Below are 24,999 nucleotides of genomic sequence, written 5' to 3'. Positions count from 1 at the left end.
GATGAGGTTTGAGAATAAACGCCACCACCTGGAGGGGCTGTGGAGTGGCTTTCAGAGCAGTTGGTTTCCCGGGAAGGCAAAGAGAGGCAGAAAAGAGCTAGCCGGTAGTTTGCTAGACGGCCTTTGGGAGAGGTGGGGAGATAGAAGCTGGGTCGGGACCAGCAAGGACAGGGTTGTGAGGCTTCTGGATAAAAACAGAAGCTGAGCTGACTTGGTTTTGGTAGTGTCCGAGGGTGGGTCTTGCTTAGCCAGGGTAATCTAAACCAGAAACCGCTCCAAATCCAAAATGCATGAATTTACCTATCACAGCCAATCAGCAGGGTACCTCACATACCATCCTTCTAGAAGCTTTTGCGTCAAGCGCTTGTAAACCTGACATCCAAGACTTGGTATCAGCCCTCAGAATTGTGCATTTGAGATTACCTATATTTTACACACACACACACACACACACACACACACACACACACACACACACACACACACACACACACACACACACACACACACACACACACACACACACACACACACACACACACACACACACACACACACACACACACACACACACACACACACACACACACACACACACACACACACACACACACGGCTTCCCAGCATCAGGGAGGAATACTGAAATGCCAAAAATGACCCCTGCTCCCGCAAACAGCTCAGGGGAGGTCCGTTTGCAAAGCAGTGAGAAAAAGACCTGAAACAGTTATTTTCTCCATAACCGTGATTCAACACTGTTTCATCAGTCTCTCCTTAGGCTACTGTACGAGGAGTGCACCACTCAGCCTCCCCATTCCCCCACAGGTTCAACGCCCTCAGGGATCTGAGAGTCCAGTCTCCATTCTCAGAGAAATTTCTTTAACCAAGATGTTGAGCTCTTCAGGGAGCAAACTGACTTGAGCTGTACGACAGGACAGTCACAGAGGTCACGAGGAAGTGGCCTTTACACACACTCCTGTGAGCAAAGGGAGCAAGGACAGCTGTCAGCAAGAAGTCCTGACAATGCTGCCTCCGGAAATGTGATTGCAGAGCAGTAGGAAGCAAATGCTGCAATTTATTTAACCTTAATTCTTCCTTTGTTTTAAAAAGTGAGGGGGGCTATCAAGTACTTTGCTGAACTCTTATGAAAAATAATTTAGTTACATATAAAATGCCTAGCATATGCTTGGTTCATGGTAGGTGCCGTATACAGAAACTATTTTTTTTCAGCTTTATTGAGATATAGTTGACATATAACATGTGAGTTTAAGGTGTACAAAGTGTTGATCTGATACACTAGCAAGTGATTACCACCATACCGTACACCTGCATCACACCTTACACCTGCCTCACATCGCATAATTCCTACTTCTTTTTCCTGGTAAGAACATTGCAGATCTACTCTGGTAGCAACTTTCAAGTATACGATACAGTATCCTTAGCTATAATCACCATGCTGTACCTTAGATCCCCAGAGCTTGTTCATCTAATATCTGGAAGTTTGTACCCTTTGACCAACATCCCCCTTTCCCCCGTCCACCATTCTAGTCTCTGAGTTCAGCTTTTTTTAGATTCGACATATAAGTGAGATCATATAGTACTTGTCTTTCTCTGACTTATTTCACTGAGCATAATGCCTTCAAGGTCCATCCATGTTGTCGCACACAGGATTTCCTTCTTTCTTGTGGCTGAATACTATTCCGTTGTGTATATACATATATACATCGCATACAGATTTTATTTATTTATTTATTTATTTATTTATTTATGGCTGCGTTGGGTCGTCGTTGTTGCGCACGGGTTTTCTCTAGTTGTGGAGAGCAGGGGCTACTCTTCACTGCAGTGTGTGGGCTTCTCATTGTGGTGGCTTCTCTTGTTGCGAAGCACAGGCTCTAGGCACATGGGCTTCAGTAGTTGTGGCTCATGGGCTCTAGAGCGCAGGCTCAGTAGTTATAGCGCATGGTCTTAGTTGCTCCGCGGCATGTGGGATCTTCCTGGACCAGGGCTCGAACCTGTGTCCTCTGCACTGGCAGGCGGATTTTTTTTTTTAATTTATTTATTTTTGGCTGTGTTGGGTCTTCGTTGTGGTGCACGGGCTTCTCACTGCAGTGGCTTCTCTTGTTGCGGAGCACGGGCTCTAGGCGCGTGGGCTTCAGTAGTTGTGGCACGCAGGCTCAGTAATTGTGGCTCATGGGCTCTAGAGCACAGGCTCAGTAGTTGTGGCACACAGGCTTAGTTGTTCCGCGGCATATGGGATCTTCCCAGACTAGGGCTCGAACCCGTGTCCCCTGCATTGGCAGGCGGATTCTTAACCACTGCACCACCAGGAAGTCCCACAGATATTATTTTAAAGCCTATTAGACCATAAACTCCCTGGTGGCAGCGACAGTGTTTGGCACTGTAGCAAACCATCGAAAATTAATGGAATGAATGAGTGAATGAATGAAAGAATAAATGCATACTAAAGGCTCAGTGCTAGGGATAAGGAAGGGAGCTGCTAAACTAGGAGAAGCAAAGATCAGGAATACTGAGTTCAGAGGCCAGCAGCAGGGCAGTCCTATGACTCAGCTGGAGACACTGTCACAGAAGCTGCCAACAACTGCTTACTTAGCACAGCGCTGCATTTAAAAAGAAGAATCGAGGGCTTCCCTGGTGGCTCAGTGGTTGAGAGTCTGCCTGCTGATGCAGGGGACACAGGTTCGTGCCCCAGTCTGGGAGGTCCCACATGCCGTGGAGCGGCTGGGCCCGTGAGCCATGGCCGCTGAGCCTGCGCGTCCGGAGCCTGTTCTCCGCAACGGGAGAGGCCGCAACGGTGAGAGGCCCGCGTACCGCAAAAAAAAAAAAAAAAAAAAAGAATCGAGAGAGCAGGACGTTCGGCTTGTGAGTGGGAACCCCTTAGTCGTGCACGTCGAAAGAATGATTTAAAAATGGATGATGTTGAGAAGGGCAAGATTTTTGTTCAGAAGTGTGCCCAGTGCCATACTGTGGAAAAGGGAGGCAAGCACAAGACTGGGCCAAATCTCCATGGTCTGTTTGGATGAAAGACAGGTCAGCCTGTGGGATTCTCTTACACAGATGCCAACAAGAACAGAGGCATCACCTGGGGAGAGGAGATGCTGATGGTGTATTTGGAGAATCCTAAGAAGTACATCCCTGAAAGAAAAGTGATCTTCACTGGCATTAAGAAGAAGGGAGAAAGGGCAGACTTGACAGCTTATCTCAAAAAAGCTACTAATGAGTAATAGTTGGCCGCTGCCTTATTTATTATGAAACAAATGTCTCATGACTTTTTATGTGTACCATATTTAAATTGATCTCATATACTAGAATTCAGATCATGAATGGATGATGTAGTATTTCTGTCCTGATTTGAATAAGATTGGCTTGTGGCTAAACGAATATGGTCAGCTTTTTGAGTTTTGATAGTAATTCTGGTTCAACAAGTCCTATCACTGTTTTCCCCTTCTAAAGAGATGATTAAACTTGAATAAGGAATGTTAAACTTTTCAGGGATATGGTGAATGCCTTCTCAAACCCTATAGGAGATTGGTTTTATATTTAGATTTCTATAACTGGTTATATTAATATATTTAAATACTGAGAAGCTCCCTTCACTGTCTCATAGACGAGCAAAATTCACCTGTGTTTCAAGTTGTGTTCATTTGCCTGTTAAAGCAAGGGCTGAAGATACACTGATGATGTCCACTTTATCTTTTTGGTCTTAACTATGCCAATTTAATTAAAATTCTCTATCTAAAATTTAAAAAATAAAATAAAAATAGAAAGAATCCAGGAAGCTTCTGCTGTTTTCCAGATGAGCACACTGAAGTCCTGACTTGCTTGCTTTTGTCCGCCCCCATCCCCTTAAACCCCGACGAGGAAGCGGGGCATAGGACATCCCTCCGAGCTCAGATAAGTGACATGAGTGATGTGGTGCAGGGAAGCGGGGCAGTGGAACCCCCTCCCCCCATGCATCCTAACTTCCCACCGCAGGCTCTTTTCTCTGAACCGCATGTTGCTTCCCGGGCCCACAAAGGACAAAACGTGTTAGAACAGAACTGAAAACAGATCCAACAGCGTAAGGCATAGACAGATTCATAAAATTAGCCAAGGTTTTTTTGGGCATTTTGGTCTTTGTCTGTCCAAGACATACAGAAATAATATGAGGTACTTCTAAAGACACCGTGGGTGAAAACCACGGGGCCCAGGGGAGTCTCCCCGGCCTGCTCAGCAGCCTCCTTCCCGGGTCCAGTTTCGGGCATTGATGAAGAGCTGGAGCCAGGGCGAGGTGGTCAGAGTGTCAAATGGAGGGGGTCGCCACGCCCACTGCCAAGGCCTCACAGATCGCTCAGGGTGAGGCATGAGAGCCAGGTGGCGGCCATCGGGGGAGCAGATGCCAGCCACACCCCCTGGGGACCCGTTGGGATTCAGGGGGTACTGTTCCGTGGGGTTGCCGTCATCGTCTGCCCAGTGCAGCGGAGCCAAGCCCCTGGCCTCAATCTGGGCTTGGAGTTCCGGGGAAGAAAATGCCATGTAACCTGGGGCAGAAGAGGGACATGAGAGCAGAGCTCCCTGGCGTCCTCCCCCACCCTTGCCCTCAGGCCCTCCCCGCCTCCCCGGAGCCTGACCTTCCCCGTGGGCGCTCCACACGGGCAGCACCGCACCCTCCATCCCTCGCAGCATCAGGGCCGGCCCGGGCCCCACTCGCACGCTGGCCCAGCGCGACTCGAAGCGCCCTGACCGGTTGTGGCGCAGCAGGAGACCGGGCCGGGCCGGCCAGGACCCGTGGCCCATCTCCGCCGCCTCGTCACCAGGACTGCCTCCCACCCAGCCCAGCAGGGCCAGCAGCTGGCAGCCGTTACACACGCCCAGGCTGAAGGTGTCTGGCCGCTGCCGGAAGCGCCTCAGCTCAGCCCCGGCCTGGGGGTTAAAGGTCACCGCGGCTGCCCACCCTAGGAGGGAACAGGAGGCTGGGGTGAGCGCCGGAATGAGGGGGGACCATCGCCTTTCCATCCCAGCATGCCCCATTACACTCGCCCAGGACCTCCCCCCTTTGCAGAGCTCAGGGCAAACGCCAGGGAAAAAAAGCAGGTTTAACTGATTGAAACATGTTGCCAACTCCTGGGCCTGAGACGGCCCATGACGAGTTTTCTGCTTAGGCAGCAGAGCATTTTCAAAAATTTTTATTCAGTTGCCTAACATTTAATCAGGATTTCTGGCTTGTCTTGAAAAACAGAAAGATCTGGCTGTGCCGAGCCTGCTTTCGGACAGGATAGCCTGCTGGAGCTGAGTAGCAGCTGCCGCTTCTGACAGGGCACATGCCCCCGGGGCTGGCACGGCGCCACCCAGCCCACCTGCCTCACAAGCTACCTGCAGGGGGCTTCCCTGGTGGCGCAGTGGTTAAGAATCCGCCTGCCAACGCAGGGGACACGGGTTTGAGCCCTGGTCCGGGAAGATCCCACATGCCACGGAGCAACTAAGCCCGTGCGCCACAACTACTGACCCTGTGCTCTAGAGCCCGCGAGCCACAATTACTGAGCCCGTGTGCCTAGAGCCCGTGCTCCACATCAAGAGAAGCCACCACAACGAGAAGCCTGCGCAATGCAATGAAGAGTAGCCCCCGTTCGCTTCAACTAGAGAAAGCCCGCGCGCAGCAACAAAAACTCAATGCAGTCAATGAATGAATGAATGAATGAATGAATGAAAAAAAAAAGCTACCTGCAGGCCTGCTGGCAGCTGGCCCAGAATGAACGCGCTCACTCCCCTGGCCAGCCTCGTGGAGGCGAGAGGCCAGTTCTCAGTCAAGGGAGAAGGGGGCTAAGGCAGGTCTTTAGGAACGTGCGGGGAGCGAGCGGGCAGGGCCGCACACCCACCTTTGGCAGAGCCCAGGACATCGGCGTAGCTGAAGCCGCCCACGAAGGCCATGCCTTGGAACGTGTCCAGCCTGACTGCTCCAGAGCAGAGGTCCTGCATGGTCACGTCCCACACCTGGCAGGAGGGGGAGGGCAAGTGTCAGAGGGCCCATGGCCCAAAGCCCAGCCCCGGCTCTGCCAGGCAACCTGCTCACCTCAAACCCAGCCAAGTGGAAGGCATCGGCCATCTCCCGGTCTCCGTTACTGCCTTCTTCTCGAAAGATGGCAACACGGGGGGTGGGACCACCTGGGGGGAGAAGGAGTGTCCATGTGCCAGAGGGTTACTCCCCCACCCCAGCCCCCCAGACGCCTTGTCCAGGGCAGGCCCCCGCGTCCAAGCCTTGGGCTCCTCCCCGAAGTGCCCGGGCAGTCAAGCCCGGAAACACATTCCCTCACCAGGCTCATGAGGCACAGAAGCTTTGGGAAAGGTGGGGGGCAGGCAGTAGGTGGGCCCCGTCCGCTCCCTCAGCCCCCCTTCTTCCTGGGCCACACAGTTGGGCTCTGCCTGCAGCCGATCCAGCTGGAAACTGGTCTCCTCCCAGAGGGCTCGTAGCTGTCCAACGGGCTCTTCCAGAACGACAGCCCCGTTCACTGATACCCGGACCTAGAGAGGGGGGCAGATCTTTCAGGGGCTGAGAGCAAAGATGTCCACGTTGGGCCCCCTCCAAGGCTGGCAGAGGCAAACCACGACCTTCCCTCTGCAGGCCTGCCATTCCTCACTTCCTCACCATGGCGTGGGGCCCGGCGTTGCCCGTGCGGCCCAGCTCCAGGCAGTGGAGGCCAGCCTCCCGGTAACGTGTCAGCACTTGGGCCAGGTCTGGCTCTTGCACCTCCAGCACCAAGCCTGGCTCCTCAGCGAACAGTACAGGCAGCTCTGGGAGAGTAACAGAGGGGTCAAGGTGACTAGGGTATTGCCAGGGACTCAGAGGTGGAGTCAGGTGGCTATGGCTAAAGGAACGAAGGCAGGGGTCAGGGATGGGGTGAGGCCTGGGAAAGCAGGACCAAGGATGTGGCCGCAGGGTCTGCAGGAGGTTTCAGAGGTGCCACCTGGCTCAGTGGTCAGAAAAGACAGCCAGGGACTCAGGGGAAAAGGAGTTGGGGACACTCTACTCTTTAATAGGACGTGGGGTCCGCAGGATGGGGCAGGCAGCCCAGGCTGGAATCTAGACCTCAGGCTCCTCACCATTGACCCCAGGGGCAGGGACGGCCACCTCTATCCCACAATTCCCAGCAAAGGCCATCTCCAGCAGGCAGGTGATGAGACCTCCGTCACTGACATCGTGGCCTGAGCAGAGGAGGCGGTCTGGAGGAAGGAATAAAATGCTCGGCAGCCTTGGGACCCAGACCTGGCGGCCCCGCCCCCCTTCTGGGCAGTCGGGAGAGGGCGGGGGCAAGAGTGTGGGCTCACTCAGAGAACCAGAGAGAAGGGCGTCAGATCCCTCTTGGCCCACCCTCACACGCTCAGCTGGTCAGTGCCTGCCCCATGTCAGCCACAGGCACCGTCTCCTCCAGGGCCTCACTCACCTTTCAGCAGCCCCTGGGTGATGCCGAAGGCTCGCACCAAGTTCTCGGGAAGGTCCAGATCGGGAGGCTGCTCGCCGAGCTGGGAGAAACACTGGGCCAGAGCTGTGCCCCCGAGCCGATGGTGCCCAGGACTCAGAGGCACGTAGAGCAGGTGGCCTGGGGAGACAGGGGCGGGGTGAGGGGAGATGGGTGGCTCAGGAAAACCCCTCCCGCCATGCTCGCTGAAGTTCCCAGGATGTGGTGAGGCACCCAGACCACCAGCCCCAGAAGGCACCACGGCCCCAGTGCTGAACGAGGGGGCCCAGCACTCACGAAGCAGACCCCAAAAAAAGGACCAGGCTGTGAATCCACAGTGCACCGAGGAGAGGGAAGAACGCATACCTCTCCCTCCGGGACACTTGAGGTCTGGGGTCACAGTGGCTGTAATGTCTGGACAGACAGCATAGGCTGAGATGACCAGCGACCCTGCAGAGCAAGGAGTGGAGAGTGAAGCGCAGCCCGGCCCACAGACCCGCCCCTCGCCCTTGGGCGCCCAGAGCTCACCAGGAGCCCGCACGGTCTCAGCGCCAACCCGGGCGGCCATGCTGAGGGAGTCCTTGCCACCGTCCACTGCCACACCCAGGGCCGCCATCACAGCCGCCACAGCCCCACAGGCGTCGGCCAGAGCCGCGCCCTCCCCCTGGAGCTTGGCCGCCCACATCCAGTTCCCGCTGCATTTCACGTCCTGGGAAGCGGCAGATACTTGCGTTAGGGAGGGAGGGCGGTGTGGAGAGGCTGCGGGCGGAGGGGTGAGCAGGCGGTGGTTGTGTCTGCGTCCCAGAGGCCTGGGGCTCGAGGGCAGAAGCTGCAGGGGACTCACCCGGAGGTCGGTGACCAGAGCAAACACCAGGTTGGTGAGGGCTTCGGCCACGGCCAGCCGGGCAGCAACCTTGGGGTCCAGCAGACTCTTGACTGGCTGCTCTCCCAGGGCTGTGGCAGCCCCTACAAGCTCCTGGTGACTCAGTGCCACCACTGCCACGTCTGCCAGAGGGGCCTGCAGGGGTCCCACACACTGCTGCTGTGCCACCAGGCCGCCCACGGAGCGGTCCACCTGCGGAACCAGGTAGAGTTGGCAAGAGGCCAAGGGACAGGGACAAGGGGGTGGACGGAGGCCTGGCTCACCCTGGACACAACAAGACTCGGGGTGGACAGCAGGGGCTCAGGCCATCGGGGTAGCTGCCCTGCCCCTGCCACGTCCCCCTCGGGCCGGGTGGGCTCCCACAGCCATCCCCTGGGCTGGGCGAGCAGAGGGAAGGGCGCAGAGGGCTGAGGGGGCGGAGCAAGGGGCGGGGCGGACCTTGCTGGTGAGGTAGCGCTTGCTGGCCACCGCAGGCAGCCTGAGGACCCGTGCCAGGGCCTGGCGCACGCTCAGCCCTGGGGGCAAGGCCAGGGGCCGAAGCACGGGGAGACTCCTCTGGAGGAAGAACTCCTGCAACACAGGTGGCAACAGTGGTGTGAGCACCTGGGGAGGCGCTGGGCACACAGGTGACAAAGCACGTGTAGGGCAGACGATGGTCTGAAGGGCCGGGCCAGAGAAGGAGAAACCTCCCGCTCCCCATATACCTTCTGGGGCATCTTGCCCAGCACCCAGTCCAGATCCAGGTCCACAGGGGTTGGGGGAGGTGTTGGGGGGGCATCCCCCTGGCCATCTCTTCCCACAGGACACTCCCGATCATCCACCAGCACTATCTGTAGACCACAGGGACACCGCCCAGAGAGAACGAGACTGTGACCACCAGCGGGGAACAAACACCTTCTGGAAAGCCGGGCAGAGGTGCTCTATCCACCCGACTTGGCTTCTCCTGTTGAGCCCCCTGGCCCCACGCTGGTCCCCACGGCGCCCATGCTCTCATCTCTTTCCTGAGACACGCTCCCTCCTGGGCAGCTCAAGCCCACGCACAGCATCTGTTACCGACTCCCTGAGCCAACTCACCCTCCTGTCTCCCGTGATGGTGCCCACAAAGCAAACTGGGCAGCGTTCCCGGGCGCTGACACGACTCAGGAAGTCCCGGTCGGGGGGCCTCAGCAGAAGTGCATTTGACTCCTGGTACTCGGCCCCCCAGATTTCCAGGGCGTTCAGGGTCGGGTCCCCGAGCTGCACATCCATGGGGGAGGACGAAAGGGAAGAGTCAGCGGGCGCTCCCAAGTCTCATGTTTTTGCTGGGAGTGGGGGACAGATGGGTGGGGCCGGCTGGGACCGGCAGGGGCAGGGAGACAATCAGACTTCAGGGAGGAGACCCACCTGGAAGCGGCTGGTATAAATGACAGCTCCGGCTGGGTCACTCAGCTCCTTCAGGACGTTGCCTGGTGAGAGGGTTTCCGGGAGAGGCTCTCATCTGGCCCTGGTCAGTACCGGGCAAACAAAAGGCCGTTCCCAGCCTCCAAAGGAGCCCCTAATTCTGTGCAACCCTGTTTGAACCGCTACTGCACCCTCTCCAGCAACTAACCCTGAGCCTGTCCAGAACGTGTAGTGGGTGCAGAGTGGGGCCCAGAGCTAGCTGGTTGGTTGCAGATCCGCGATACCTCTCCCCAAACTGAACCTGGCAGGAGACCAGGTAGGCCTGGTCCTCCGTCCCAACCCCTCCTCTCACCATTGCCACCGGCGCCCTGGTCATGAAGGCTGCAGATGGGGTTTCCTCTGGGGGCCTCCACACAAGCCCGGATCACACGGTTCATCTTCTGTTCCATCTCCGGGTCTCCCCGCTGCACAGCCCCAAAGTCCAGGTCGCTGGCGTTGTCTCCCTGCACCTGGGAGGACAGATGGCACATCTCAGCTCAGGGGGGCTGGGAGCTCACACCCCACCCATGCATGGGGCCCAGAGATGTCATGGAGTTGGCACCTGAGCTATTTGCACTTGCCTGCACGGACGAAGCAGCTCCGCCCCCAACTCCAATCCTGTAGACAGGACCCCCAACCTTCACAACGTCCATGCCTGCGAGGAAGGAGGGCAGAATCGGAACACCCGGGAAGTGACCAGACGTGTGAGAACGAAGCAGTGTGAGGATAAAGGGAAGCCGGTATTAGAGGAGAGCAATCAAAATTCTTTGATTGGGTAAATACACTTTGAGGAATTTACCCTCCAGATTTATTCACACAGGTAGAAAGCACCTACGTACAAAATTAAATACGACAGCATTATTTGTATTACCAAAGACAAGAAATAAGCTAAATGCTAGCAACAGAGAACTGGTTAAATAAATTATGGTATAAGCCATATAATGAAAAACTAAGCCACCGAAACAGAGAATTTTTTTTTTTGGCTATGCCGTGCAGCTTGTAGGATCTTAGTTCCCCAGCCAGAGATTGAATCCAAGCCCTCAGCAGTGAAAGCATGGAGCCCTAACCGCTGGACCACCAGGGACTGCCCCCGAAAAAGAGAGTTACATATGAATATAATGAAGTAATCTGATCTCATCAATATGAAATGATCTCCAAGTATATTGCTAAGCTGAAAAAAAGCAAGGTGCAGAAGTATGCCTACCCACTTAGAACAGCATCAACAAGAATAAAATACTTAAGACTTACACACTGAAAATTATGAAATATCTTAGGAGGCCTAAATAAATTGAAAGAGATCTCATGCTTATAGATTGGAAGACTTAATATTGTTACAATGGCAATACTCCCCAAAGCGAACTGCAGAGTCAACACAATCAGCCACCTTTTTCAAAGAAACTGACCAGCTGATCCTAAAATTTATATAGAAATTCGAGGGACCTAGAACAAAGCCAAAACAATCTTGAAAAAGAAGAACAAAATTGAAGGACTCATACTTTCTGCTTTTAAACTTACTGCGAAGCTATAGTAATCAAGACAGTGTGTTACTAGCAGGAGACAGGTAGATAGATAGGTCATTGGAATAGAACTGTGCGTCCATAAATGAGCCCAAACATTTATAGCCAACTGATTTTTGGCAAGAGTCCCAAGACAATTCAATGGGGGTAAGAACAGTTTTTTTCAAAAAGGATTGTTAGAACAACTGGATATCCACATGTGAAAGAAGGAAGTTGGATCCCTGCTTCATACCATATACAAAAATTCAAAATGTATCAGAGACCTAAATGTAAAAGCTAAAAGCTATAAAAGTATTACAAGAGAATATATGAGTCAATCTTGGTGACCCTGGCTTAGGCAGTGGTTTCTTAGTCATGACAATATAAGCCAGAAGCCACAAAGAAAAAATATACAGATAAATTATACTTTACCAAAATTAAAAACATTTGTGCTTCAGGGGACACCATGAAGAAAGTAAAAAGACAACCCACAGGATGGAAGAAAATATTTGCAAATCATTTACCTATCAGATAAGGGGCTAGTATCCAGAATATGCAAAGAACTCTAACTTAAACTCCAAAAAAAAAAAAGACAACCCAATTTAAAAATGGGCAAAGGACATGAATAGATATTTCTCCAAGGAAGGTATACAGATAGCCAAGAAACATAGGAAAAGATGCTTAACATCCTGAGTCATTAGGGAAATGCAAATCCAAACCACCATAAGATACTACTTCACATCCACTATGATGGCTATAATCAAAGAGACAGATGTGTTGGCAAGGATCCGGAGAAATCAGAACCTTCACACACTGCTGAGGGGAATGTAAAATGGTGCAGCTGCTTTGGAAAACAGTCTGGTAGTTTTTTCAAAGACTGAGTACAGTTATCATGTGACCTAGCAAGTCCACTCCTAGTTACCTACCCAAGAGAATTCAGAACGTAAGTACATAGGAAAACTTGTACACAAATGTTTATAGCAGGATTTCCCTGGTGGCGCAGTGGTTAAGAATCTGCCTGCCAATGCAGGAGCCCTGGTCCGGGAAGATCCCACATGCCTCGGAGCAACCAAGCCCGTGCATCGCAACTACTGAGCCTGGGCTCTAGAGCCAGTGAGCCACAACTACTGAAGTCCATGTGCTTAGAGCCCGTGCTCCGCAACAAGAGAAGCCACTGCGATGAGAAGCCCGCGCACCGCAACGAAGAGTAGCCCCCGCTCACCACAACTAAAGAAAAGCCCGCACGCAGCAATGAAGACCCAATGCAGCCAAAAATAAATAAATAAATAAAATGTTTATAGCAGCATGATTCATAATAGCCGAAAAGCAGAAACAACCCAAATGTCTACCAACTGATGGAGAGACAAAATGATATAGCAACATGACGGAATATTATTCAGCCATAAAAAGGAATGAAGTACTGATACATACTATAATATGAATGAACCTTTAAGACATCATGCAAAGTGAAAGAAGCCAGACACAACATTTATAACAGGGAAATTCATCGAGACAGAAAGTAGATTATTGGCTTCCAGAGGCCGAGGAAAGGGGCATGGGGAGTGACTGCTCATGCGTGCAGGGTTTCTTTCTGGGATGATGAAAATGTTCTGGAATTAGTGGTGATTGATGCACAACTTTGTGAATAGACTAAAACCACTGACCTGTACACTTTACAAGGGTAAACTTTATGTTACATGAATTACATCTTAATAAAATGGTTATTAAAAAAATAGGTGGGGAATTCCCTGGCGGTCCAGTGGTTAGGACTCGGTGCTCTCACTGCTGGGGCCCTGGGTTCGATCCCTGGTCGGGGAACTAAAATCCCATAAGCTGCGCAGCGAGGCCAAAAAGAAAAAAAAGGTGTGCACACATGCTATTTGTTTAAAAAAGGGGGGCAAATATACACATGGGTCTGTTTATGTATGCAGGAAAAACCTCTGGTAGGGTACAAAAGTAACCAATTAACATTGGTTATCTCTAGGGAGGGAAACTGGGTGGCTGAAGGTCAGGGGAAGGAGAGTTTCCACTGTATAACCTTTCTTTGCTTTTTAAATTCTGAGCCATGTGACGGGTCACCCATTCAATAAATGGTACCTGGCCTTTATCTAATAGATTCCACCACAGGTCCTAGCATGGTGCCCAGCACCCGATGGGCACTCAGTAAATGTCGACCGATTGAAATGAGCTTGCAGATAAAAACAGGCCCTGGATAAACACTGGCTGCCTTGACTTAGCAGGGTGGGCCCCTGCCATGCAGAAGTCAACCCGGGAAGAAACAGAGGCCACACAGACTGAGCCTGCCCCACTGGCATAAAGCCCTGCCCTGCCTTAAAAGCCTGTACTGGGGAGAGGAAACATGAGCTGGGAGGTAAAAAACAAACCACTGAAGTTCCTCTAAATTCCACTCCTGCGGCTGCCACGTGCTGGGGAGAAAGCTGGTTGGACCTGGTAGCGAGGTGGCGGGCTCTTACCTGGCTCTGGGGGCTCCTTGCTCACATGCTCAGCTTCCATGGACCCAATGCCTCCACTAAACATGATGGGCTTGATCCACTCACGCCGCTGGCCATCTGGGAGCTGGAGGCCGAAGGAACGGGCAAAGCCTGGAGCGTAGACGGCACAGGGACAGGGGACAGGGTCTAGTCAGCCAGGCTCCTCAGCGCTCACTGGGTCACACACCTCACCCCACCCCGCCTCTGGGACTGTCATCCCCCATGCCCCTGCAAGCCTCACCAGCCAGAACTGGTTCCCCAAACTTGTTGCCGTAGTCAGAAGCCCCATTACTGGCCTCGATGGCAATCTCCAGGGGTCGGGCAAAGTTCCCAGGATACTGGAAGCTTGGATCCTCCCAGGGCATACTGTAACCTGGGCAGGAAGGAGAAAGATGGGTGGACTGTAAAGATGGAAGATGGAGGAGTCAGGGCCCTTCAGGAAGAGTCTGACTCTTGGGATCAGAGTTCTTAACACTTTCCAAGAAATTGGATTTGGGGACTTCCCTGGCTGTCCAGTGGTTAAGACTTCCCCTTCCAGTTCGGGGGTTGGGGGGAGGGTGTGGGTTCGATCCCTGATTGGGGAGCTAGGATCCCACGTGCCTCGCAGTCAGAAAACCAAAGAATAAAAGAAGAAGCAATAAACAAATTCAATAGAGACTTTAAAAATAGTCCACATCAAAACAAAACAAAAAAATTGGATTTTGGGGGCAGTTGATGGCCGTAAGTCCAATCCAGTACCTCAATTCTTTTTGGCTAAGTAGATACTAGTTTATAAAGAAAATTGTGGTTCTGCAAAGCCAGATCTGGGTCTTCCTTGGCCTACTGTCCTCACAACCATGGTTGGCGAAAGGCCAGCTACTCTAGAGCCCTCCCTCCCAAGAAAAGGTAACCATGATGACCCTTTGACCTAAGAGACAACAGTGTCCGGTGCCTGCCAGGACAAGGGATCTGGAAGGGGAGATGGGTAGAGAGGAAAAAGACGGGACCTGGGATGTGCAGGTTTCCAAAGCAATAGCCAGCAGTGCCAGCCACCACGTGGGCCCCGCGGCCTGTGCACTGGACATCTCGGATCCGGCCCCCTGTGCCAGTGGTCGCACCGCTGAAGGGGGCTACTCCTGTGAAGAGAGAGGGAGGGTATGGGTACTGAAAAGGCAAACTCCACCTCTGACCACCCCACTGAAAATAAGGACATGCAGCCAACCTGCTGGTCCCCAGGTGGGCCTGGGGCCTTTGCCCTACCCTATACTCTGACCCTGCCTATCCCTCCTGGGGACTCATCTCACCCGTGGGGAAGTTGTGGGTCTCTGCCGTGAAGACGACGTGTCTCAGCCCCTGACGTTGCCGGAAGCAGCTTGGCCGTGAGGGGTCCTCGGGACGCAGGAATTGGACTTCCTTCCCCTGGATTGCACTGTGGACACATCCGTTCTGAGTCTCACTTCCTTCCTGGCATCTGCACTTACCCCACCAGAGCCTGGGGCCTCCCATTCCCTGGGTCTGAGGTCACCCCAGCTAAGGGCACAGCCCACCTGCTGTTGTCACAGAACTTGAGGACGTTGTTGGGGTGCGAGGATGCCTGGGTGCTCATGATGGACTCAAACAGCGAGTGTGCCAGCTCCTGCCCATCCATGTGGAGTCGGCCCTTGAAGAACCAGTGTCGGCTGTGCTCACTGCAGGGGGTGACGTGGGGAGGGAAAGGCAGGGTGGAAACATGGGTCATTTCTCAGGCCTTGCCATGTCTTCTCATCAGCATAAACGGCAGAGTTATGGCCACAGGTCAAAATAGATTCCAGATGTCATAAGCTTCCAACAGTCTGTCATTGTGGATGGTCCAGATCCAGCGTGAAGATAAAACCAAGATGTGAATGCAGACTACTGGATCGATGGGGAACCCAGGTACTCAAACAGACTCAGGGAGGCCCCTAGGCCAAGAGAGAGCCATGGAGAGTCCCTGTGGTCTTTCCTTCCAACCTCCACGGGCTCAGACATCAGAATGTCCCCATTCCTCCCCACCTATTGGACTGAGCCAAGTCGAAGGCCTCCACAGTGCTGGGGTTCCGCTGCAGCTCCTGGAAGCGCTTGGTGTAGAAATCCAGGTCCCAGGAGTCTAGGGCCAGACCTAGGAGACAACCACCAGAAGAGCTGACTGTGGGACTCAGCACCCCTACTAGCCTGGCCTGGGCCTTCCTCCAGGGACCCCTGCTCACCTAGCTCCTGGTTGGCTTTCTCCAGGGCAGCCCGGCCCTCGGCCAGTATGTCAATTGGGCCGCCGAGGGGTGCTGGGATGCACCCCAGGGAGAAGCTCTGGATGGGACAGGGGAAGTGCTGCTCCGTCATCCGGTCATGCAGGGTAGCCAGGGCGATGGCCTCCAGCTCAGCCGAAGGCGGGTGGGCAAACTAGGGGTGGAGACACACACAGAAGGCGAGGGGTGCAGGGTTGAAGAATGGACAAAATGGTCCACCCTCATCCTCCAAGCCACACAGGACCAGCCCACTGCTAGCCTCTCTGGCACCTTTGTTCAGATTAGAAAAAGATGCTCCTTCCAGGCATGAGTCCCTGTCAGCATGCACAGATTAGTAAGGGGAGCACAGGCTGGGTTTCTGTCCTATTCACTCCTTGACCAGGTGGCCTCAGGCAGTGAACAACCTGCAAACAGGGCAGGCGTCAAAGCAGGAACTCCTCCCCCTGCTTCTCATCGTTTCCTTAGAGTTTAGGACCCAAAATCTCTCCCGCTTCCTCCTCCTGATCCCCACCTGGCTGCCTACGAGCTCACCGAGAGCAGGTAGCGTCGGGTCGGCTCCACGCGGTCCACGGCCCCCAGCCCCGCAGCCTGGCACACTGACACGATGTTGCTGGATGTTGGCGTGGAGAAGTTCAGCCTGTGGATTGGTTAGGACCAGGTGGTTAGAGCCCCAGCTGAGAAGGTGGATCCTGCTCACTGCTATCCAGACAATCTCCCACCTCTACTTACCACCCCTCCGCACCTGCCCACACCACTGGCCTCCAGCCTCAGACCTGGGCACCAAGAAACCTGCTTTCAAAGGTCATTCAAATCAAACCGTAACGGTTCTTGTAGCAACAAAATACTTCAATTTCAACTTCCCAGAATACAACGTGTTATATTTCCAGAACATGCCTGGCAGCTGGCTCAGTCTTCAAACATACCTTCCCACATGGGGAAAGCATTTGCACAGCTTTCTAGGCGGGGAGTAGGATGAAGGGAAAACAAGTCTCCCAAGGACCACAAGAGGAGGAAGAGGAATGAAAGTGGAAGGGGTGGCAGTGTGTTTGGAAAGGCTGACGGGCTCTGGACCACGGGATGGGCTACCCGAGGCTGAGACACTTGCCTGGGCCCGACCTCCAGCAGCAGGTCAGTGGAGCCGGGAAGGAGCCAGGACTCCTGAGCGACATCGTCCAATAACAAGGGGCAGCCAAACAGCCATGTCAGCTTCTTCATCTCCTCGGCGCTCGGGGAGGACTCAGCTGCAGGGAGACAGGGCAAGGACACCTTGAGAGACTGCCCCTGGCACTTGGTACCTCTCCCAAAGAATCCAGTAAGTGGCCCAACCTGTCCAGTTCACGTTGTAGCACAGCTCGGTCTGGACACCCTGCAGCTCTGGCAGTTCCCCTTGCAGTTTCCTTTGAGTATATTCAGAGGCTGCCCTCTCGTGGCCAGAGGGACGGACATAGAAGTGAAGGACTGAGGACATCTCTGTAGGTGTCCTTTGCTGGCGAGATGAGTTAGAAAAAATAACATTCACTAGAGCCTATCTGTTGAACTGATTTCAAGTTTCAAGGACAGCTGAGGCTGCGGAAGCATAGGGATGTGGTGGGGGAAAGCAGTGGGGGCACTGAGGCATAAATGTATCCTGATATTTCCCGTCCAGTGTGGTCAAGGCCACGGGACTGTGGGTACCAACCTAGCACTTTAGGAGTGGGAAAGACTTCCTAAGGGAAATAGCATCTAAGTGTAAACCTGAAGGATGACCTGGACGGGGCTGGCCAGTGAAGTCAAATGATAGTGCCTCTACTTCACTGTTTCAAAATATTATCTCCCTGTTCAAGGAAAATCCAAAGCCTTTAGCCTAACAGTCATAGGCTCTCCACATCTATTCCCCAACTACTTTTCAACTTCTGATCCCAGTGCTTCTCAATAGGACCCTAGCTTTACTCACTAAACCCTGCCTAGCCTCCTCGCCATTCCTTTGCCCCATCCTAGAATGCCTATGCCTATCCCTATCCTGTCCAAAGCTTTCCCATTTGTCAAGGTGAGTACAGGTCTCACCAACTCTGGGAGGCCTTCTTCACTGCTCCAGTGCTCAGGGACACCTCCCTCCTAGCAGAGCTGAGGGCTTCTGATCTGCACCATTCATTCAGCTCTGATCTCTCTCTCTCTCTCTCCCTCTCCCTCTCCCTCTCTCTCTCTCTCCCCCTCTCCCGCTCTCTCTCTCTCTCACACACACACACACACACACACACAGGTCTCCCAGGTGTACACGGCCTCTTCCCAAGGAAGTGGGAGGAAAGGAAGCTCACTGCCCCGCTTCTTCACTTGGACGACTCATAGGCATCTCAAATCTAACTTACTCAAGGCTGACTTTGACTATTCTGTCAAGGTCACCAAAAACTGCAACATTGCCAATCTAGAGGTCACTTAACTTCTTACCTTATTCGACCTCTCAGCAGCATTTGACTTATTCATTCTCTACCTCTTGAAACACCCTCCTCTCTTGGCTTCTTGACGCCGCTCTCCCGATACTCCTCTCCCTTCTGGTTGCTCCTTCTCGGTCACCTGTGCTGGCTCCTACTCTTCTGCTCCACCTCTCAATGGTGGGTGCCCAAGACTGTGCCCTTTGTTCTCTTCCCTCTAAATGTTCTTCCTAAGAGACTTCATCCAGACCTGTGGCTTTAAATACAATCTATTAGACTGAACCAATGAAACTGCCAGCATTCAACCATGTTTGACTCAAAATGGCAATTTCACATGATTCGAGTTACTATCTGCCAACAGATTCCATAACTTTATCCAACTCTGACTCTCCCTGAAACTCCAAACTAGTACATTCAAATGTTTAGGTGACATTGCCATATAGATGTCTCATAAACACAGATAGCCTGTTTTGGCCAAAACAGAAATTTTGACTTATCGTTTCTCCAGACCTGTGGTTCCCCCCATTTTCCCCATCTCGGTTAACACCACCATCATCCAATCTGTTGCTCAAGTCAAAAACACAGGAGTCGATCTTAATTTTTCCTTCCCTGAGCCCTCTCAATACCCAATCTGCCAGCGAATCCATTTCCAAACATATCCCAAATCTGTCCACGTCCTTTCCTCTCTCACTCCAGTTCAAGTCAGTACCAGGACTCACTTGGACTAATGCACCAGTAGCCCTCCTGACCAGGACCCCTGATCCTACCACTGCCCCAACCACAATCCACTTGCCACAAGTTAGCATAAATGAAATCATGGCTTCTCATCACACACGGTATAACATTCCAACTCAGTGCCCTGCTTTATGTTGTCTGGCCATTGCCTACCTCTCTAACCCTATCTCATACCACTCTCCTTCTCGCCTACAGTGCACCAATCACACTGGCTTCTTTTCTATTACTGTTTTCTAACTTGCCAAGCTCAGTTCCGAAAGGCATTTTTCTCACCCTGCTATTTGCATGGCTAGCTTTCTTGTTATTTAGATTTCATCCTATATAGTATTTATCACTATCTGACATTTTATTTTTAGCTCTGCCTTCCCCACTAGAACAAAATCTCGATGAGGGCATGAACTGTAGCTATTTTACCTCCATCGGATTACCAAGGCTTAGAACAATACCTCGGGCTTAAAAACCAAAAAATCTCAAACTTGTAGACTGACAAGTTCCAGGCCAGGTCTCATTTCAGCAACCAGTGTTCCTGCCAGATCTTGATTCCTCCCTTTCTCATTGGCCCCCACCCAATGCTTATGACCCCCTTTATTTTTTTTTTTAATTTATTTTTTCCTTTGGCCGCACTTCGTGGCTTGTGGGATCCTAGTTCCCGGACCAGGGATTGAACCCGGCTCTCGGTAGTGAGAGCGCTGAGTCCTAACCACTAGACTGCCAGGGAATTCCCCTTATGACCCTTTTTAAAATTAGGCGCCTCAGTTGTTCTCCATACCATAATTCCTTCACAGGAATTATCACAACCCGAAATCATTTTGTTTATTATACCAGTTGATTTTCGTCTATCATTCCCAGTGAAACAGAAGCTCCAAGAGCACAAAGACAGGATTGTCTACATCAGGGCTGTCTCCCCAAAGACCAGCATGGTACTTGACATAAAACAGGCTGTCAACGGATTTTTTCTTGGTTGAATGAATGGTCATAGCGGGGATGAGTTTACGTGGGGTCTCCCCTGCCAGGCGTCCCACAAACGCGAATGGACACCTGCACTAACGCGGGCACGCAGGCGCCCGCTAGGCGCAGCTCGGCCTGGTGGGGATCCTGCAGCGGCTTGGATCAGGCTTTGGGTGGGTGGCTAAGGGGTGAAGCATACAGGGGCATCCGGGTTTGCGCGCGGTAACCATACGCACGTGGCAGCCGTTCTCGCAGTCCCTGAGCTCCTGGAATCCTGGCGCGCCCATCTACGTCATCCGCGTGCGCCGCAGGAAGAGGCGAAGCATGAGAACGCCCCCGCCCCCTCCTGCACGCCGGGGTGTTTTAACTTTTGTGAAAATACAGTCAGATCCGTGCATCCAGCTTGAGCTCTGACGGAGACCTTGCATGCGGGGAAACGGACTGAGAAGCACCTTACCTGTCCAGGACTCGGTTTCCCTCCCCCTACTCCCTTGGCTTTCTTTCTTTCACTTTTATCTTTTCTGAATGAATTCATTTATTTAATTCTTAGCAGGTGGGAGGCATATATATATACACATATTTTTTGTGGGGGGGGCAGGGCGCACCCCGATCGCCATGTGGAACCTCCCCGACCAGGGATCGAACCCATGACCCTTGCATTGGAAGCACTAAGGCTTAACCACTGGACCACCAGGGAAGTCGAGGAGGCATGTTTTTAACTTCTGTATTCTGGCTAGTTACGGTGACAATAATAATGATCGGAAGAATTTACTGAGCACCCATTAAGGTACTTTACATGGTCTCGTCCATCCTCACAAAAACCCTGTTTTACAGATGTGCAAGCTGAGGCTCATTGCCATGCTCTCGTTCCTTAGTTTTGTAACTCAAACACTTAGCAGCTTTGTACTGTTTTTTGGCACATTCTTTAAACTCTCATACTATATACATATACGACTGTGATAGGGACAGAGTAAAGGGACAAATTAGGTAATTAAATAGTTAATCCCACTAGGGGATTGCAAGTAAAGAAAAAAGTATGGGAGACCCCTGTAAGTTAATGATCACTCAAGAAAACAGGTTTGCTTAACCACAAAACCAAGCAGGCCTGCTTAGCAACAAACCATGCAACAGAAGCATGAGACATGCCCCAAAACAATAAAACCCTGGTGGCATGAGACCCACATCCTGCCCAGTGAGCTCAGTAAGTTAATGACCCCTAGGACATGCTCTCTGCACACATAAAAAACAATAATTTATGGAAAGATGACATATCAAAGTAAAAGACCCTCATTGTACTGAGACCTGAAATAATTTTTCCATAGTGCCATGACAGTCCTGGCTTGACCATGTAGGGACAAGAAAAGTGACTTCCAGATTCATCAGTTTGTCCCTGATCCTTCTCCTGACTTGGGTCCTATGTCTCCCACTGCCCCCTGAACAAGTGTAGCTTATTCAAAATCACTGGATCTGAGACAGCTCCCAATCCTCCATACTTACCCCACTCTTTGACAGACCCTGTGGCCCTCTCATTTGATCCTGCATGCTGCCACCAGATTAAGCTGCTAACTTGACATTTAAATCACACCAATGAGGGTGTTGGTGGATCCAGTTCAATTTACAATCTGATCACTGTAGCCTAAACTCAACTCTCCCTCCTATGAACTAGCAGAGGTAAATCCCAGGATATAGGGCACACCTTCATGGACTTGGTAAACTAGAGCTAATCAATGAATTTGGTAAAGTAGCAGGATACAAAATAAATGCACAGAAATCTCTTGCATTCGTATACACTAATGATGAAAAATCTGAAAGAGAAATTAAGGAAACACTCTCATTTACCACTGCAACAAAAAGAATAAAATACCTAGGAATAAACCTACCTAGGGGGCTTCCCTGGTGGCGCAGTGGTTAAGAATCCGCCGGCCAGGGCCTCCCTGGTGGCGCAGTGGTTGAGAGTCCGCCTGCCGATGCAGGGGATACGGGTTCGTGCCCCGGTCTGGGAGGATCCCATATGCCGCGGAGCGGCTGGGCCCGTGAGCCATGGCCGCTGGGCCTGCGCATCCGGAGCCTGTGCTCCGCAACGGGAGAGGCCACAACAGTGAGAGGCCCGCATACCGCAAAAAGAAAAAAAAAAAAGAATCCGCCGGCTAGGCTCCCCTGGTGGCGCAGTGGTTGAGAGTCCGCCTGCCGATTCAGGGAACACGGGTTCGCGCCCCAGTCCGGGAAGATCCCACATGCCGAGCGGCTAGGCCCATGAGCCATGGCCACTGAGCCTGTGCGTCTGGAGCCTGTGCTCCGCAACGGGAGAGGCCACAACAGTGAGAGGCCCGCCCTCGTACCGCAAAAAAAAACAAAAACAAAAACAAAAAAAACCTACCTAGGGAGACAAAAGACCTGTATGCAGAAAACTATAAGACACTGCTGAAAGAAATTAAATATGATACAAACAGATGGAGAGATACACCATGTTCTTGGATTGGAAGAATCAATATTGTGAAAATGACTATACTACTCAAAGCAATCTACAGATTCAATGCAATCCCCATCAAATTACCAATGGCATTTTTTACAGAACTAGAACAAAAAATCTTAAAATTTGTATGGAGACACAAAAGACCCTGAATAGCCAAAGCAGCCTTGAGGGAAAAAAATGGAGCTGGAGGAATCAGACTCCCTGACTTCAGACTACACTACAAAGCTACAGTAATCAAGAAAATATGGTAGTGGCGTAAAAGCAGAAATATAGATCAATGGAACAGGATAGAAAGCCCAGAGATAAACGCACGCACCTTTGGTCAACTAATCTATGACAAAGGAGGCAAGGATATACAATGGAGAAAAGACAGTCTCTTCAATAAGTGGTGCTGGGAAAACTGGACAGCTACATGTAAAAGAATGAAATTAGAACACTCCCTAACACCATACACAAAAATAAACTCAAAATGGTAAATGTAAGATCGGACACTATAAAACTCTTAGAGGAAAACATAGGAAGGACATTCTTTGACATAAATCACAGCAAGATCTTTTTTGATCCACCTCCTAGAGTAATGGAAATAAAAACAAAAGTAAACAAATGGGACCTAATGAAACTTAAAGGCCTTTACAAAGCAAAGGAAACTACAAACAAGACGAAAAGACAACCCTCAGAATGGGAGAAAATATTTGCAAACGAATCAACAGACAAAGGATTAATCTCCAAAATATATAAACAGCTCATGTAGCTCAATATTAAAAAAACAAACAACCCCATCCAAAAATGGGCAGAAGACCTAAATAGACATTTCTCCAAAGAAGACATACAGATGGCCAAGAAGCACATGAAAAGCTGCTCAACATCACTAATTATTAGAGAAATGCAAATCAAAACTACAATGAGGTATCACTTCACACCAGTTAGAATGGGCATCATCAGAAAATCTACAAACAACAAATGCTGGAGAGGGTGTGGAGAAAAGGGAACCCTCTTGCACTCTTGGTGGGAATGTTAATTGATACAGCCACTATGGAGAACAGTATGGAGGTTCCTTAAAAAACTAAAAATAGAATTACCATATGACCCAACAATCCCACTACTGGGCATATACCCAGAGAAAACCATAATTCAAAAAGACATGTGCACCCCAATGTTCACTGCAGCACTGTTTACTATAGTCAGGACATGGAAGCAACCTAAGTGCCCATCGACAGACAAATGGATAAAGAAGATGTGGTACATATATACAATGGAATACTACTCAGCCGTAAAAAGGAACGAAATTGAGTCATTTGTAGAGACGTGGATGGATCCAGAGACTGTCATACAGAGTGAAGTAAGTCAGAAAGAGAAAAACAAATATCGTATATTAAAGCATATATATGGAACCTAGAAAAATGGTACAGATGAACTGGTTTGCAGGGCAGAAATTGAGACACAATGTGGAGAACAAACGTATGGACACCAAGGGGGGAAAGTGGCGGGGGCGGGTGGTGGTGGTGGTGTGATGAATTGGGAGATTGGGATTGACATATATACACTAATATGTATAAAATGGATAACGAATAAGAACCTGCTGTTTAAAAAAATAAATAACATTAAATTAAAAACAAAAACAAAAACCAAAACGGTGGCGGGGGGTCTTCCAAAGTTGAGAAATATTGAATGCAAAAGGAATGATTAGGTTTGGGATTTTGACTAGGCTCTGACTGGTGTTCTAATTAGGGAGCCAGTGTGGCTGGAGGGGAGTAGGAGAGAGGTTTCAGCTTCTCTGCGGTAATCTCTCATTGCTGTTGTTTTGGTGAAAAGGGAAGGAACACATCTCTGATGTAATAATGGGAAATAACTGCAAACAAAGATTTGCCTTATAAATAACTTAGCGCCACAGTGCAAAACTAGTTCATGCAATAAGGAATAGAGAGCTTGCATTGAATGAAGTTGAATTAGGGGATACCATAACTTGTAGAGTTAAAGTCTTTATTCTCCTGTTATGACTAGAGCATTCTTATTGTCTAAAGTGTTTATACTTACTATATTATAGTCAATGTTTATCCTATCTTGCTCCAAAAACAATTTGAAGCTCCTATAAGTGTACAATGGCGTTAAATGCCTCTCTTTTACTTTATGTCTTTAATTTCCTCTCCTTCCCTCCAGCCTCACTGACTTCTTGCATTTCTTTCCACCGCTGGGCCTTTGTGTTTGTTGTTTCACCTGTCCATTCTTTCTCTTTGATCCCCATCATATGAATCCTTCATCTCTTTCAATCCTTTAATATAAAGTCACCTTTTCAGTAAAGCCTTCTTTTATATAAAAGGGACACACCACACTGCCCCCTGCATTCCATAGCACCTATTACTAACATTCTACACATTTTACCTTTTTTTTTTTTTTTTACTATCAGTCTCCATGTTCTAGAATGTAACCTCCATGGGAGCAGGGATTTTTATCTGCTTT

General features: G+C 50.9%; 1 protein-coding gene and 1 pseudogene across 2 annotated transcripts; one reads left to right on the top strand and one right to left on the bottom strand.

Annotated features, from left to right (window-relative positions):
• The first annotated feature begins 1,312 nt into the window (after nucleotides 1-1,312).
• LOC308607882 (cytochrome c-like) lies at nucleotides 1,313-3,972 on the top strand (annotated as a pseudogene). Its single transcript has one exon. The product of its transcript is annotated as a cytochrome c-like (transcript).
• A 104-nt stretch (nucleotides 3,973-4,076) lies between these two features.
• On the bottom strand, nucleotides 4,077-20,343 carry PFAS (phosphoribosylformylglycinamidine synthase). Its single transcript, XM_081220260.1, has 28 exons — nucleotides 20,306-20,343; nucleotides 17,305-17,464; nucleotides 17,084-17,219; nucleotides 16,510-16,615; nucleotides 15,943-16,132; nucleotides 15,749-15,854; nucleotides 15,265-15,405; nucleotides 15,022-15,146; nucleotides 14,725-14,853; nucleotides 13,980-14,111; nucleotides 13,721-13,849; nucleotides 10,332-10,405; nucleotides 10,064-10,220; nucleotides 9,715-9,776; nucleotides 9,406-9,567; nucleotides 9,036-9,161; nucleotides 8,770-8,901; nucleotides 8,293-8,523; nucleotides 7,977-8,157; nucleotides 7,815-7,898; nucleotides 7,434-7,589; nucleotides 7,093-7,212; nucleotides 6,638-6,783; nucleotides 6,306-6,513; nucleotides 6,065-6,156; nucleotides 5,871-5,985; nucleotides 4,626-4,949; nucleotides 4,077-4,535 (listed from the first exon to the last, which is right to left on the bottom strand). Exons 2-28 carry the CDS (start codon nucleotides 17,444-17,446, stop codon nucleotides 4,225-4,227), a joined length of 4,017 nt encoding a protein of 1,338 aa, XP_081076386.1. The 5' UTR covers nucleotides 17,447-17,464; nucleotides 20,306-20,343; the 3' UTR covers nucleotides 4,077-4,224.
• Between the last annotated feature and the right edge of the window lie 4,656 nt (nucleotides 20,344-24,999).

This window comes from Mesoplodon bidens, assembly GCF_964165515.1.
Source record: "Mesoplodon bidens genome assembly, chromosome: 19".
Taxonomy (NCBI): domain Eukaryota; kingdom Metazoa; phylum Chordata; class Mammalia; order Artiodactyla; family Ziphiidae; genus Mesoplodon; species Mesoplodon bidens.
The sequence above is the reverse complement of the archived record's forward strand: the minus strand, read 5'-3'. Positions and strand labels throughout refer to the sequence as shown.

What these genes read in the sequence shown, in the direction of transcription:
- PFAS (XM_081220260.1), bottom strand. Translation starts at nt 17,446, where the DNA reads ATGTCCTCAGTCCTTCACTTCTATGTCCGTCCCTCTGGCCACGAGAGG. An exon ending in GACTTGGCTCAGTCCAATAG is followed by an intron (nt 15,406 to 15,748) that starts GTGGGGAGGAAT and finishes CACCCCCTGCAG; the next exon opens with TGAGCACAGCCGACACTGGT. An exon ending in CCAGGGCGCCGGTGGCAATG is followed by an intron (nt 9,777 to 10,063) that starts GTGAGAGGAGGG and finishes CCCTCTCACCAG; the next exon opens with GCAACGTCCTGAAGGAGCTG.